This window comes from Setaria viridis, chromosome 1 (genome assembly GCF_005286985.2).
Source record: "Setaria viridis chromosome 1, Setaria_viridis_v4.0, whole genome shotgun sequence".
NCBI lineage: Eukaryota > Viridiplantae > Streptophyta > Magnoliopsida > Poales > Poaceae > Setaria > Setaria viridis.
The window spans coordinates 22,557,517-22,574,457 of record NC_048263.2 but is presented as its reverse complement, the minus strand read 5'-3'; the positions used below and the strand labels follow the sequence as shown (position 1 = coordinate 22,574,457).

Sequence of the window (16,941 nt, the reverse complement as noted above, 5' to 3'; positions counted from 1 at the left end):
TTTGCATATCTGGTGTTTATGCTGACCAGACAATTTCTTTCATATGATGTATGTTTGCACACAATTTAGAATGTTACAGTTAATATAAGATGTTCCTTTTCTTCCAAAAGAAGATTTTGTTGCTGAGCCATTCATGCCAAGTTCATCGACTTTTGTTAGTTCTTTGCCTATGTCGACAACTCGACATATATATTTTGCAGTAGCCTACTACCACCAATGCCATTGCAAGGTGCACTTCTTGACTGGCTAGCTATCAACTGTCCGTGGTTCTCATAATTTTTTGTAAGCAGGTTAAAATCCTAATCCTCCCCATTTTTCAGATTTTAATCTTAGCATATTAGAAGCTTCAAACAAATATGAAATGAATTTCAAGTTTATTCACTCAGATTCTATTTGAAATGATGCACATATTTAGCTTTCTTAATCTCACTGATTATAGGTTGTACAAAGAAAATTTATATTTGACTTAAATTCAAGTTACCACCTATCTTTTAAGGACAACAACCTTTTGGAGAGATCTTATACAATCTTAAAATGTATCATATGAGTTTAATCGAGAATGTATGATTCACCATGTATACTTCCTATCAATTTTCATGGCTGCATTGTACTCCGATTTGAGAGATTAGTAGGCTAGGCCGGTTGATCTTGATGTAAACATTCCTACTGATTTTAGGGGAGGCTTGGTTGTTGGTATTGAAAGTTTTCTTGAGTAGACTAATTTAAAGCAATTGATGCAAGTCATGAGTTGGCACCGAATTCTTATTATACAGCTGATAGACATTCTTTGTCCAGAAGTTTTTCAGGTAACCAGTCACATTCAGTGCTCTGTCTTCTTTAGCAACTAGCATCTCGTTCGTTTTTGTTCGCGGCTCACGAGGGCGACAGAATGAACAGAAGGTTATATTTCCTGTTGCAGAAGCATCTACCGTCTTATACTGGAGATTTACGACTGGGTGTAGGGGAAACGAGGAGCGAGTTTTATTTTTATCCGTTCATCCTTCCACTCTATGTAGTGTAATTCAGTTTTTATTTGCCCGTAGCAACGCACGGTAATAATCCCACGAGGAAAACAGCAGCAGCGCGTGGACTGGCGCCGGCCCATGATCCCTGCTACGTCCCCGCCCGGGCCGGCCCAAATATGCGCCCCACTCGTTGCCAAATAAAGAAACTTCTGCTGTGCTGCTCCCAACCCCACCACCATCCAGTATTTATAGCCTCCTCCCCACTCTCCTCCACCCCTATTCCTTCTTCCCATTACTGCTGCCTCACCAACGGGGAGAGAGAAGGGAGAAATTAAAAAAACAAAATCAAACCAGAGAGCGGAGATGAACGGTGGTGTGGAGGAGGCGAGCGCGGAGGGGGAGGGGAAGGGCGGCGTCGGCGGCGGTGCTCGTGGTGGCGAGATGGGGACGGCGACAGAGGCGGTGGCGGCGGTGAGCCTGGAGGCGCTGCGGAAGCGGATGGCGGACTTCGCCAGGGAGAGGGACTGGGAGCAGTTCCACTCCCCTAGGAACCTGCTCCTCGCCCTGGTCCGTCCCCCCTTAGTAGTAACTCTTTCCTGTTCTCTTTTAGGAGAATCCTGCTCTGAAATTAAATAGCAAGTTTAATTAGTTTTGGGGTTTATTGGGGGTTCTTGATTCATTTGATTCATGCTGCTCCGCGATTTTTTTAAATAAAATGGGGATAATAAGGATGGGTGTAGGCGGTTCAGTTCTTGCTCAGAGAAGAGAGAGAACGATTGGGCGCAGAAAAGCCTTGCCGTCCTTGCGTCCGGCCGTCATCCCCGTAGTTGTCAGGTCCGCCCCCCTTTTTGTTCTCTTCCAGTGACACATTGCGATGGGCTGCTGTCCTGGTCAAAATCTCACACGAGGCGTGTGGTTTCGCTCATGGGGAACATAGGGGGATGAAGAGGGTACTAGTAGAAAGGGGAGGCACTCAAACTCAAGAATCGAAACCCTTGGTGAAGTGATCCCGTGATGTGGGATGCCTTTCGTTTTCTGATAAAAAATATGGGCGGTCAAATGAAATGCTAGACCTGTTGGTGTCGCAGGGAAGACTTCATTGTAGTGGCTAGAAACCTAGAATGCTGATATGTACGGACCAAACAGTGAAGTGCAGTCCTTTTGGGGGAAAAGAGTGATGCGCTACATCGCATCACCTTTAATGTTGGCATGTATGGACCAATGGTCCAAAATGCATGTATGCATAATTCGGTTTCATGACATTTTCAGTAGCAGCAAACTTTATTAAGGGGTGTTACATCTGCCAAGATTATGGAGTTCATATAGATGTCATATGTCTCATAGCAACTCATTTTCCATTTTACGTTTAACAGTCTAGCAGGGATATGCATGGATGGCTGTATTTCTTTCGGCAGCTATAGCTTTTAATTTTTGATGATACTGGAAATTCAGCTTGTCATATGAAAAGTTGGTTGGTGTAAACCAAACTAGAATCTGTTATGCTGCGGCGTTCGTGTTTCATAAAAATCTAGTTCATCATCTTGTGTCTAATACCTTCTGAAGCTGTTTATAGGATCGCCAAAATGTTCATGGTTTTCCTTTGAAGAAAAGAGCATTAGACTCATCATCTGTTGTCTAACATCTTCTGAAGTTGTTTAATGGATCACCAAAATGCTTATGATTATCTAGGCAATCCACCCAAAACAAGGTGTTTGGTAGGAGAGATTAAAATTTTCTATGAACATTTATGTTGGCTTATTTACAGGGCAAAATGGAAAATAAAATGTATAAACTTTCATTTTATCAGTGTTTTCTTATGGATCATGTGCAGGATTTTCTATTAACCTTTCCACTAGTATTTTTACATTTATGCGAGGGAAATGACTGGATACTAGTTGGCACTTGGTTATTATTTTCTTTGCAGGATATGAAATAAATCTAAACAATATATAGAACAGCTGCTGCTTTCTCCAACCTATCCAACCTAAAAACGACATAAGCCATCCATCATCCATTCCAGAGCAGGTTCTCCCAGAGAGAGACTGCAAGAGTACAGCAGACAAAAAACAAATCCTCAATCCTGTGTACCTGGGAGTAGATGCCAGTACACATCCTTCTGCAACGTTCTCTTTCTATTGTCTTTTCTTTTCACCATCAGATTATCCAAATCAACAGTTTGAACGAGTTGGCCTTACCCAAGATGCCCACTCGGCTGCACCAGATGCCCACTCGGCTGCACCAGATGCCGATTTGTTCTGCTCCTTCTGTACTCTGGTGTTGTGGTGGGGGCTAACAAAAAGTATATACAGCACACCTTTGTGCCCAAGTGTTGCCCAGCTAGGAGATGCCCATGATGGGCGATGTGGGAGCAGTACCAACTAGCTCCTGGGCCTAGTCAAGCTAATTGGCACCCAGCAGAACTTTTTTCATGGATTTTCATGTCCCTTATCATGCGTCCTTGCTTCACGGTTGTGCAGGTTGGAGAGATGGGGGAGCTATCTGAGATATTCCAATGGAAAGGGGAGGTGCCCAAGGGGCTGCCAGGCTGGGATGAGGCCGAGAAGGAGCACTTGGGCGAGGAGCTTGCCGACGTGCTCCTCTACCTGGTCCGGCTGTCGGACATGTGTGGAGTCGACCTTGGCAAGGCTGCCCTGCGCAAGATGGAGATCAATGCACGCAAATACCCAGTTGGCCAGTGCAAGGGCTCATCCAAGAAGCACACCCACTATGGCTCCACTAACAGTGTTACCGCTAGCGCCAGGGACAATGTTAACACCATGAACAAGGAGGATAACAATGGAGTCTAAACAGACCCAGAGATCCTTGAATGGTTGGCTGGTCCCTGCGTTACATGATCTAGGTTAAGTGCTGATGAAAGAGGGATCCTCTATTTTGGTGGTAAATGAACAAGTATGTGGGTTCAAGTTCCACTAGATATTAGATGGCTAAAGAACCAAGTGTTAACCATAATGCTTTGTAGGCTACATATCTAATTGGACTGGCATTTAGCTTCTGCTGTTTCAGTTATGCAGCTGCATATGATGCAAAAGCAAATCTGGCTACTATTTACTTGCAGTAGTAGTACTACTGACATTGCTTTATGGTGCAAAGCTGCTTTCTGACAACTTTACATCTTGCATATGATGAAAAGTTGTCAATGGAGACTATGCATGGTATTGACGCTCTAGTCCTTGTATCAGTACAAATGAATGAAGATTATTATGAGATCTTTATGAACAGAGTCTGTCAAGTGGACCTTACATGTCCAAGTTCAGCAAGCTTTGCTGGTAAGTGGAGTCAAATGGATGCTGCTCCATATACTTACTGCTTGGGGGACCGCCGGACTGAAACCACTGGGTGCAAATTGTGGGGCTTTTTTCTGGGTGTTCTGAATGCTGCCAGGTTACCTGAATTTAACAGGTCCTGATCAACAATTTAAGGATGGGTTGTCTCCTTCCAAATGAAATAAATGCCAAAGTGTTAGTGTGATTCATGTAATGTGGAGGCGCATTTTTGTATTGTTATGATTCATTTGGAAGAAGGTTATGTAGATTTCTGGCTACAGTACAATCAGGGCGTACATGATGAAATGTAAAGATTTGATACTTCATGGATCCTGAACTATCCTGCAGGGGATATGATTTGGAATGTTCTAGGCTTCTAATACTGCTGTTGCATATGAAATGTTAAACCAAGCTGCTATCTACATTAATAATGCTACTGCTGTATTGCATATTTATAGGTTATTAATTATGCTGCTGACAGAGGTTTAGGTTTAGTACAGCAGACGTTTGTGGCATTACCTACCCTACCCTCCTATTCAGAAATCTTGGCGTTGAACGCGCAATCGCTGCGCAGGCCTGTTCGCTGCAGCTCTTTTCAGCGGCTGCAGCTGTGCCTGTACAGCCCAGCTGTTGGCTGATCATTGTGTAGCCTAAAATCAAACTGAAAACGACTAGCATTTCCCGTCTGGAAGTCAATCATATTCATATCCAACTAGAGAGACTGTGATTGTATAAAGGATAAAGGATATGGCAATTATTTTGCTTAGTTATTGTATCGTGTAGCTGCAAAGATATGACTGAACTTGATCAAACTTAGAATAATCTGTCTTAGAACAAACTCAAGGAGGAGTTTCTCGCAGCAGCAGCAGCTGCTGCATTTATTGAAAACCCCTGATAATAATAAAGTTTGGTGATACTAAATTGTAGCCATCGTGGGGACGCCAAAAGTGTTCTCTGTTGAGATGAAAAATTAAAGGAGCTAGCAGCAACACGGGGACATGCTGGGCCCGCTGTTCCTTGGGCTGGATACGTGGGCTGGAAAGGGAGGTGATGTGGTGGCATTCGGGAGACAAAAAGCTCGCCGGGGTGCTTATCCGCTTATCTGCTGTGCTTCTCGTCGTGGGGACGTGATCATGGCGAGTCCTGTCAGCTGGGATCTCGCCGCCGATCTGCTCGGTTGTTGATGAAGATGACGGACATGGAGCTGGGATTTGACGGCATTGGGAATTGTTCATCCCTGCCCTGCCCACCGTCGGCAACCTGCTAGCAAGTGTGAGGCTTAAAAGAATGCATTTCTAGCTATGTCTATAAGTTAGAAATGCACTCTTTTTCAGAACAGATAGAGCTCTCCATGGCAATTGCAAACAAAAACTGTTTTAAACAAGCCGTTGCTGATGTGGGGGTGACAGCTAGCAATAATCCTGCAGGCCGACTTGAACTTCCAAAATAAAAAAAGGTTTCTTGTACGTTGGAATGCCAATTTTGCCTCGCCAGGTGGCATTTTGTGGGGGTGACAGCTCCACATGATTTGATTCACCAAATTTCCTGTGAAACATCAATTCCATCGCGGGTAAGATGCCTATGCATCGACCTAACAGTGGGAGATGGATGAGCAACGAATGCACTGTTAGAGTATGGAAGAAGACAGATGGCCAGTCGCTATATTTTGATATGCTTCCTGATGCCTCTCCTTCCCTGGCCGATGAAGTGCACGCACGCGTAAAACGATGCATGAGCCAGCATCACAGCCTACCCAATTGTTGATACCTTACAACTAGGGTAAAGAACGCTGCTAAGCTAGTAGCCTACTACTACCACAATAGGTCCCAAGAGGTATCCATGCTTGTGCTAGCTGCATATATAAGCCAAACCAGAAATTAAATGGGATAAGGAATGGCGACAGAGAAAGCAAGCAACAACCATATATTGAGAGGTTGAAGTATAAAGAGGCCTTGTGAGGCAATGAACTCTGGTTGGTGTATTAGATGGGAGAAGTGACCGCCATTGATTGTGTTTTCTTTGTTTTTTGAAAACGGAGGCATCTCCCGGCTGTACAAGTGCACACACTTGGACATTTTACTAGAGATTTTTCAGCTATCCAGCTGACATTAAGGGAACAATATAATAAAGGTAGCTATGTTAAGGAAAGCAAATGAAGTCGATTATTAATCCTCCACCTATTCTTGGCGAATAACTCTATGTAAATAGTATGGTATGGTCCTAGATTAGATGCTGGAATCAACAAAAACTACCAGCATTAAAGTATTATCCATTTCTTTTCCAGATATAAACTAGTGGTGACATGAGAATCAACTGTCAGAGTAGTTGTAGGCAACACTTTGTACGAATTCAGCCCAGCTGTCAGAACAAATGCAAGTTCTCCGCGTGAGTTTGGGCTCCACATACACGTGAGCGAGACGAATCAAAGTTCTTGAGAGGACTAGGGATCGATGTGCCCCATAACCAGTTGGGTGCAATGAAGCTCTGCCTCTTATGTGGCGCGCTGCTCAATTGAGTCAATCAAAACTACATAATACTTGAGGAGGATATGCAAAAGCTAAGCCAGCAAATGATCCTTGCAACTTGCCCGCTGGGATCTCATATTCGATCTGCTTGGTTATTGAACTAGCTAGGTGGCTCTTGGAGTAAGGATTTGACAGCAATTTGTTCCTGCTGGCTAGAGAAGTGTGAGTGTAGTGCCACACCAGAGATAGTATCATGTGCGCTTATGGGGTTCTTGGACATTTTCCTTGAGAAAATAATTGAATATACGCGTTGACACGTATGATCAAGTTTTCCATGCATCCTCTTGACACGTCGTAGGCTCCTGATATGATGGAGCTATTAAAACCCTGAGCAGTATGACAGTTGCAGGTGAAAGGATGAATCAGTATATAGAAACATTGTTCTTGCATGTCTCCTGCGCTTCAGGTGCCTGAAAAAGGAGGAAATTTCCAGGCAACATTTCAAATCGGGTGGAGGTTAGTCTTGCGAGATGCCGTCAGCCAGTTGCCACGGTAGCTGAAAGAGCTATGGCTCCACTTGGATAAGCATTCCCTAGAGGTCATAATCAATTGTGCTTTAAGATCCATAAAATTTCTCTCAAAGAGGACGGCTAAGCTTTAAAGCAAGCTGAATTAACGAGAAGATTACTAGTCAGTATTGCGCCATTCAGATACAGCACGAGGGTAGTGTTTCTAGATTAAGAAAAAAAATATTCCGGCCTCAACACTCAGTACTTGGAACATAGATAAAATATTGTACCTATACAACCTTACGCTTCCGAAGCGCATATTACAAGACATTGAAAATGCCATACAAATACAAGAAAAGACCCTAAGCTTTGATTATGTTCCTAAACTTCCATCCGAAATTACTGAAGAATTCCATGATAGCGACCTCCAAGGTATGCATCCCTTCTTTAAATTTAACCTCCCTTCCTCTTTAGAGAGGAGCGACCAGCACGAGGATAGTGTGATCTAACAATTCATTGTCATTGGAAGGTAGCCGCAACAAGTGAAACTGCATCGTTCTGTGCAACCACACATTGACATAGGTACTTCAGCCAAATCTCCACCGTGCCAAACCATCTACAATACAAACACCATCCCTGAAATAAAACATCCATGATGATGCTCTATATACCCGAGAACTCGTGAATGTTCTTGAAACGCAGGGGATGAGCAGTGCCCAGTTGAGTGCAAGGCCCATTATATTACTTAGAGCAACTCCAAGAAGCTGCTAATCTTACCTCCAATACCTTTTTTAGAAAAAAAAGAGAGGAAATGAACTCCAACAATCCACCTAAACCTTCTCCAATTTTTTAGCGACGCTAAAAAACAGCCTGCCACCGCGTATATTTTAGCGTTTGCGTTCGTTCCCCAATCCTGATTCCCGCACGCCCGTGCGTCCCTTCCGATGGGCCCAATATGATGACGTGGCCTGTGTTTGAAATATTGGGGGCTATTTATTAGTGATCTGCTGTGGACTGATGTGTTTTTGGGGGAAATTTTTTTAGGAGAACCTCCAATACATAGTTTTGGGGAAGATTTTTTTAGGATACTCTTGGAGTTGCTCTTATTATCAGGATTGTCTATCCCTCACCCAAGGGAATTGAAGGACTTCTTCACTCGAATTTCTCAGCCATTAGATCTAAAATTAGTGGCTCGGATCAACTCCTTCTCTCTCTATCTTATCTCCTCCCCACCCCCCGACTCCCCCACCAACCCGGCAACCCCGCGACGCTCGCCCCCTGCCCCCCGCCTCCTCCTCCCTGCCCGGCTCCAGCGGTTGAACGCTACCGCCTTCCATTGCCGTCGACACTAATCGGCTGAAGGTGTACGCCCCCGCTGCCTCCACCACAACGGCGGGCGGCACCCTCGCCACCTCATCATCCCGCCCACCCACCGCAACCACCACCAAGCCGGCGAGCTCCCGAGCGGCAGCCGCCTTCTTGCCTCTCTCGCCGCCGCCCCTGCCGCCGCCACCGTCAGCTACGTCGCCTCCCGCCCCGGCACCGCCCAACCGCCCTCCACTGCTGCCCGGCCAGCGGCGCCCCCGCCGCCGCGCCTCACCGCCCTCGCACCTGCCGCCTCCGCCGGGCCGGCCACCCTGTTGCCGGCCTTCCCTTTAGGGCTGTCGGTGAGCGTCCACCCCGGAAACCCTAAACCTCGGAAACTCCAAATCCCTAACCCCGGCGCCCCTAATCTCACCGGAATTTGGCCGGAGTTGGAGAAGAAAGGGGAAAATGGCATGCAGATCGGGAGGAAGAAAAAAATTAGGTGAGGAAGAGCTCTGTTTCACCCGAGTGAGCTACAGCTTTTCCCTGCTTATCTATCCAGGAGGCGGGAGGTCTCGGTTAACTTGTCTTAGCACATGGGATGCCAATTCGACAGGCTTACACGTGCGGACTTGCGGATCGTCGGCAAGCCAGTGAACCCTCAAAGGTTGAAATTCCCCTCACATGCTTCCTGATGTCTCTCATTCTAATCAATACATATGCATGTTTGGCAGTTTCAGACACGAACTTTCATAGTTTCATGGGGTGAGGTTGGGATGTATATAAGGGCGTAGTAGTAGCAGGTAGGCTATAAAACACACATGTGATCGAATATGCCATGACCCTGATGGACTTGGTAGATGAAACCATTCATTTGTATGAGAGGCACTTTCTAGCTCGTAGCATGCTATCTTTAGCCTCGTATGAAGGGGCCTCGTATGGACTCACAAGGATTAGTAGAGAATTGAAGAAAATGAAAAGAATATAATTTGATAGGAGTGGTTCTACACATGTAAGGCACGTGGTCAACTGCATACTACGAATACTTTCTTTCAAAGCATATCAAACTAGATGGGAAGGATGTTAATTATCACATTCCAAAGTATTATGCAGTTGATGCACCAGACCAACTTGATCATGGAAACTAGACGTACAGTAGTACCAAACATTGTGATCACCCTCAGCCTTATTTCATTTATATCGCTTGAAAATTTGGAACCATGGTTGCGGTGTCTCCCTATGCACGCCCACCATCAACTGAACACATTGCGCGGTGTTTCCAGACTCATTGCAGCCAGGTAATTGCATGATCCAAGTTTTCCATGCATCCTCTTGACATGTCATAGCCTCCAGATGGAGCTATTATAGAACCCTGAGCAGCATGACAGTTGTAGGAGAAATAAAGAACGAACAGGTTACAGGTATATAGAAACACTGTTCTTGCATGTCTCCTGCGTTAAGGTGCCTGAAAAGGAGGAAATTTTCAAATCGGGTGGAGGTTAGGTTTGCGGCTTCTGTGGTCAAGCAATTCCAGTGAGGATCTAGTCTTGCGAGATGCCATCAAACAGTTGCCACGGCAGCTGAAAGAGCTATGCCTCCACTTGGATACGCATTCCCTAGAGATCATAATCAGTTATGCTTTAAGATTCATAAATTTGTCTTAAAAGAGGATTGCTAAAGCAAGCTGAATAAATGAAAAGATAACTAGTAAGTATTGCACCATTCAGATGGCTGCACGAGGGTAGTGTGTGATCTAATTAAACAGTTCATTGTCCTTGGAAGATGGCTGCAACAAGTGTAAAACTTCATTGTTCTGTGCAACTACACATTGACATAGGTACTTCAGCTAATCTCCACTGTGCCAAACTATATATCCTATGCTATGAAATTACTCTGACATAATTCTACAATGCAGACACCATTCCAGAAACAAAACAACCTAAACATCCATCATGATGCTATATATACCCAGGAACCTGAATGTTCTTGACATGATAGACCTTTTCTTAATAATCTTTTCAAGTGTAAGATTACTCACCAGCACAAGTAGTGTTTTCCTTAAATTGGTTGAGTTGAGGATCTTGATGGCAAAGACACAATCGATGAAGAATGTTAGCATGGAGACAGGGATGTGGATGGAAATATATATAGGCATGTAGAAGTGCATACTGTGAATAAATGTTTAAAATTTTAGCCTAATTATTCACGTGCTTATTAGCAGCCCCCCAGCTACTCCATGTTGAGAGGTCGCATGATTTACTTTTGAGTTTCTAAATATAAAAGTTATTCACAAAGCAAGTCCAACTAAACATTTTTACAGTCTCTGTACATGTATTTACTTTAGCAATCTTTTAGCCACAGAAGCTTCTTAAAAGACACGGTCTCAAAAATTTACAAAGCATCGCACTAACGGCGAACTCTCGTCTTGCAGAACGCAAAACATATGTTTTTAGAATTCATCTTAACACCGTGAAAATGAAGCCAATAGTTTTTAAGGTTTTGTTCTCATGCCCAAGTGCACAACAGGTTTTGCTCCCAGGCAATCAGCAGCAGATAGAGAGAACTCATGGACTCCACAGCAGGGACCATGCCCGAATTTCATTACTCTCAACAAGCAGTGAAATTACAGAGTTTTGAAACCGACCGAAAGATTCACACCGGCATTTTTAGGTTACGGCTACTTAGTTGACCAGATCCGAGCTAGAACACGAGCAGGTCCTAAACGAGCATGGAGCACAAAGAGCCCCCAAAACGCCTTGTCCAGGCAAAACATGGCCACACCGGACCAGCGCGAGTAGAACTCATGGACTAGCGGAGTAGAAGGCATCATTGGTGTGGTTAGCTAGCCAAAAGCCTTAGAGAAAACATGTCCCAAGGTCGATAGGTCACCGTGGACAGATGAAAGATTGGATGAACAAGTTTTGGTTTGGGAGGGATACAAATATAAAAAGCAGGGCACTCATACCAATTTGTGCATGTCGTATGTTTTCAACTCGGAGATGTATTGCTTTGTCGCAGGAGCAACATTTTTTTGGTAATCTGCTCAGTCAAATATGTAAATAACTTAACATGAGTAAAAGAAGTTTGTAGCTACTGGGCCGGAAGGGTCCAGATGACACCTGCTATTTAAAAGATTGAAGGAGTTAACAGAGTGGTCACACCCTCACAGGCAACCAGTTACCAGTATGTATATTTAAGCAATGTAGGTGATGGCAACTGAAGGACGGTTGCATATATATGATGATTTTCTTTCAACACTAATTTTATCCAGTATATTTGATGATTTAAGGCAAGTAATGTAGGTGTGAATCAACAGCTAGTATTATCACTTAGTCAACAATGCAATAGTTTTATCCGACCATAATCACGCACTCTAGCTAAAAAAAATATAATCAGAATCCATTCCTCAGAAAATCAAATTTTATTGCTGCGAACATGCTTTTGCATCTCCATTCACAAAAAGATGTTGGTTCATGTCTTTACCGAGCATATAGTTTCTTGTAGTACTACCAAAATAAAAACCACAAAAATACACGTCACTGCCAGTTACAAAATCGGCATCATTGCCCGATTTGGAATCGGAGGTAGGATGATGATCAAACGTACGGACCTCTATCCCTGCCCTGTGACGATAGATTTGAAAATTGCACAAAGAAAAAGGTACCATCAGGTTGTCCCACTGCTGTTAGCTTAGCTCCATTCTCTGCACCGTGGCCGTCCTGCCACTGTCAGGCTCGATATTGGTTCAGGACGGCAGGGCTACTGGTTGGTTCAATAGGTCCACTCAAACCAGTGCCTTCGCCTGTCGATCTTGATCTTGCTTAGGTTGTTGCAGAAGCCCTGGTGGGACTCAGAAAATTTGGTAGGATGAGAGGGTAGGAATATTTCTTGACCCAGTTCATTGCTGGTTCTTAAGAAAAACAGTTCTATCAAGAACATGTAGTGGTAAGTTCTGCATCACTGCCATTTTTTTAAGCTGATTGTTTCCAAGATCTATATCAGGGAGAACAAAGGAATCAAGCTGATTATTTTCTGATTATTTTTTGAGCTGATTATTTCCAAGATCTATATCAGAGAGAGAAAAAAGAGGGAGAAACCTACGTGACCCCTAATGACCGTGACTTAACTGCCCATTAGGAGTCCGTTTCCATTTCCCCTCTCCCGTGACAAGGTCCTGCGGCACCTTACTCTTTCTTTTTTTTCTCCCCACGATACCCCACTGTTCTTTCCCCTTGACCGAGACCTACGACCTCTACTACATCTGCTGCCACCGAAGAACTAGAGGAGAGAAACGAAGAGGAAAAGGAAGAGAAGGGAAGGAAAAGAAGGAATAGAAGGGGAGGAGAAGTGGCTGCACAAACCCTAGGCTTTTGGAGGATCAAGGTGAGATGGTTTTGATCTAATCCTCTATTTTTGGATGAGATTTAGTGCCTGTAATTTGCCTTCCTCGTTGGATTAGTGGGGGGATTAGAGATGGATCTCGTGATTAGTCTCAGCTAGCTGACAGATTCGGCAGTCTCTGTTCCTCCTCGATTATGGCCATGTTACAGTCCGAATTTATTTTTCCACCTAAATAAGTGTTTGTAAAGGACTCAAAGGTCTTTCCACGAAGTCCTAGATCATAATTTTTGGTCATATGGTTTAAGAGATATTGCAGTTCAAAATTGGCTGTATTGTTCTGACGAGTTTCTGAACAGTAATAGATCTATTCAGTTTTAAGGAACCTTAGAGGCAGAATCAGTTCAGCCAATGAATACCAAAGTTTTAGGATTTTTAGTAATGTTTCCAGAATGGTATAGATAATAATTTTTGGTTCGCTAGAACTCCAGATATGAAATTCTAAAGTGGACTATTAGTTTTGTGTTGTCAGATTCAACACTCGAGGTTGCTACAATAATTAATTAATCTTAGTGGTTTTTAATGCAAATATCTATATAACCAAAGTTATGGAGGATACAATTGTGCATTCTCTGGTAAAGTTTCATAATTTTTGGGTGAGTGGTTTAGCAGATATCAAGGTTTTACCATCGATTATCAGAAACTCAAGACAGATTCTATAGTCTGAATTGAACTGAAGATTAGGAATGTTTGCTTTATGAATAAAAATGTTTTGACTAGTGAAATTGTTTTAATTTCTCTGTAGTTTCTAAAAATATATTTATTTACAAGCATTGCTTTTGTAGATTAAAAGATAAAAAAAGAGAAGTGTTGCTGCTCTTGTAGGATGATCGTGGTTTTGCCGATTTTGTCTTTTTGTCATGTTTGAGGGTTCCGGATGTAGGAGTGATATACCTATTATTTGTATGTGCTTGTTTGAGTTGTATGTACTGAGTTCACGATGATCAACAGGTGGTGGTATTGCTCCGGATCGTGCCTAGTGCCGTTTGCATCATCGCTACAACTTTGACTTGTGGTTTATTCTACCTGCACATTAATAAATTCAGAAGCTTAACCAAAGAAATATTCCTTTACTAAATATTATGTTATTTGTTAAATTACTTTAATGCCTGTTCTATAATAATATTTGTGGTTGTTTAGTCCATCATGAGGTAAAAGGTATGTTTAAGTATGTGGTTGTATGTGGCATAAGTGGTAAGCTTACTTGCAGTTGCACCATATCATTGCATCATATTGCAATTCGTGGATGTTGCCACTTGCTAGCCGCGACCGTATCGGTACAGTATCGTACGTTGCCTGAGGAGGGGTACGATGCAGCTTCATACCTTGTTGTGTACGGAGGCAGTGGACATGGCATATGCATTGCATTTGCACTCGTTGTAGTTTATATATTTGAGTATTATGCATCAACATGGAAGTGGATATGAGGTCTTGATCATCTGAAGTTAATGTGCGGTTGCGGTTTATTCTTTTTTTTCTATGAGGATGGCTTTCACAATGATCTCGTTTATCTTATTTTATCATGTATCTATATTTAAATTAATGAACAATGAACCCGTAGATTAAATAACTTGTTAAAGCAGTTTGCTTGCTGAGATTTATTCTCACACCCCTTTGTCTTTCCAGGTGCTTAAGTGGATGCTTTGCTTGAAGGGATGGGATGGTTCACGTCTTCACATATTTGCTACTTTCCTTTTATAATAATAATGATACATTTGTCTTGCTGTAATGAACATAGAGTAGACCTTGTGGTGACCCCTTGTGCTTTCTTAATAATGAGTGTGGTTGATCTTTGTTAATTGTTATCTTGTTAAATTGCTCTTTAAATGCTGGTGTGTGGTTTATGTTTACGCTGTTGCTTCCGCGTTTACTCTGTTTTGGGGGTTATGCTATCGAGTTTTGTACTCCAGCATGTGGGAAGGGTCTTTTAGTGACATCTTGGGCTTTGTGGCACCTGAGGTGTTACAATAATAGTATTAATATATTTTTGATTTAGATGTTCTATATGTAATATTGTAATGCAAAAGTATACCATATAAGTTTTCCAGTTAAATGCACTTATGATGTACTTTTTTATATATGTCTACTACTTAGTTATATAAAAAAGCACTATATCCCCATTACTTAATGTGCCCCCTTTTGTTTTGAAGAAAGGACTGTCTTAGTTATGCAACTTTATTTTCCTAATCATGTTTCTATTTATTCATAGAATACAATCGTTGGACCTATCTTTCAAGAAACGTCCATTAATGCCATTTTCACGTGCCTGTTGTATATCCTTGTGGCGGGTGTAAAACTAACTGAGGTTAAGTAGGCAAATGTGCTTATAATGTTTGTTGAAACCTGCTGCGTCAATGCTTTTGCATGTAGGTGAAATATGCCATAGGATTGGAAGTACGCACATGTGCTAGGCTACAGCGTGCAGCTTGGCTGGAATCCATGTTTGATCTGCTCTACTCAGCATCTGCAGAAAACCCTCTGTATTCTCGACTCGTTGCTTGTCGCTGCCACATCAAGTTTTCAATGCCTCATATATAGATCGAGACCTATATATAGAAGTTTGTACGGTGTAAAAGGCAATTTATATGAGAGGTACGGATTTGTGAATTCGATTGAAATGAAGCTAACAAAAAATTTAAAAGCATGCATTAATTAGTTTTTAAAGAACAAAGACAGGAGTTTTGTGCTGATTCATTCAGGGAAGAAATTAATGGCCGGCTATGTGACATGCATCGACTGACTGGTTTGACATCCCGTCGAACATGCCACAAACACCTTAATGAATCGTATACACTAGCTATAATAAGCTCGATTTCATATGTTAGCCTTATGCCGGTTGCCGCCTGCAATGAGATGTGAACACCACGAAAAAAATATGTTTCTGACAGCTGTAAGCTGATGCCGGGTTATGGTGCACCACAACCCTCACTGGCCGAACCTGAGCAACCATAGAGTCCACTCTTGGATGTGTCGACTTTATGGACCTCAGGACCTGCTGCCGTAGCTACTCATCCAAGTTCTGGTATGCATATGCTATTATACAAAGCAATCCCTACAAATCATACTACTGATTGAAGAACTCTTCTATTGCAGCATGCATTTCAAAACAGATTGTTTTTTTTTCTTTCACCATGTTAGGCGCAGGAACTAAACCTGCAAAGTTTCATTTGATTTTAATGTGTGCATATAAGCTTATTTGTCATGTTAGGTAGCACTCTAATTTGCTAAGGTAAAAATATACTTTTCAAGTCGATATTTCTTTCCAATAAAACTTCACTTGACAACTTAGAAGAGGTGAGTGTTTCGGACATTTTCCCTTTCAGTTACTGCAAAACTTTTATGTGTAGATGAACATCCTGTGTCCTCGTGCGACTGAACTGGACATACAAACCAATTATTCCAAACCACGTCTATCTGTGCTGCATGCATGTGCCACATTCTCAGCAAACCCAAGTCACCTCTAGTCCCGGTTGGTAAAACTAACCGGGACTAGAGGGTGTGCCACTCCAGGTGAGGGACAGGGTCCTTACCAACCGAGAGTAAATGACCCCCTTTAGCCCCGGTTGGGTTTTCTAATCGGGACTAAAGTCCTACTTAAAACTTTAGGTGTCACGCCATGCAGGCGCCTGCATGGCGCCTGTAATTTCATGCATCACGTACGTACCCCTTTAATTAACCTTTAGTAGTTGCAACTTTTTTATAATGAAATCAAACTAGTATTTATACAATTACTATATATACAATCCTTAATATATATATAATTCTTAGCATACTATACAAATCTTAGCGTATTATACAAATCAAAGTATCTACGATCTTCCTGTCGAGGTGTTGCTCGAAGCATCTAATTTTCGTCCATCGTAATAAAATTCTCCTTGTAGATTTACCATCTCGTCCACCAGGAATCCAATGAGACCTTCACATATTGTCGCTACTCTTTCCTTCTTCAAGATTCCATGTTGAATATTTAACCTCTATAATTTGGAAACATGTGAATTTTACACACGAACAATTA

The 16,941-nt window shown here is 42.6% G+C and overlaps 1 protein-coding gene and 1 long non-coding RNA gene across 2 annotated transcripts; both read left to right on the top strand.

The window, feature by feature from the left end:
- The first annotated feature begins 1,268 nt into the window (after positions 1 to 1,268).
- LOC117841595 (uncharacterized) lies at positions 1,269 to 4,202 on the top strand. Its single transcript, XM_034722017.2, has 2 exons — positions 1,269 to 1,532; positions 3,443 to 4,202. Exons 1-2 carry the CDS (start codon positions 1,329 to 1,331, stop codon positions 3,770 to 3,772), a joined length of 534 nt encoding a protein of 177 aa, XP_034577908.1. The 5' UTR covers positions 1,269 to 1,328; the 3' UTR covers positions 3,773 to 4,202.
- Positions 4,203 to 12,129: 7,927 nt separating this feature from the next.
- Positions 12,130 to 14,725, top strand: LOC117845697 (uncharacterized). The gene is made up of 2 exons (XR_004638117.2): positions 12,130 to 12,911; positions 13,878 to 14,725. It is a non-coding gene; the product is annotated as an uncharacterized lncRNA (long non-coding RNA).
- Positions 14,726 to 16,941: the final 2,216 nt, after the last annotated feature.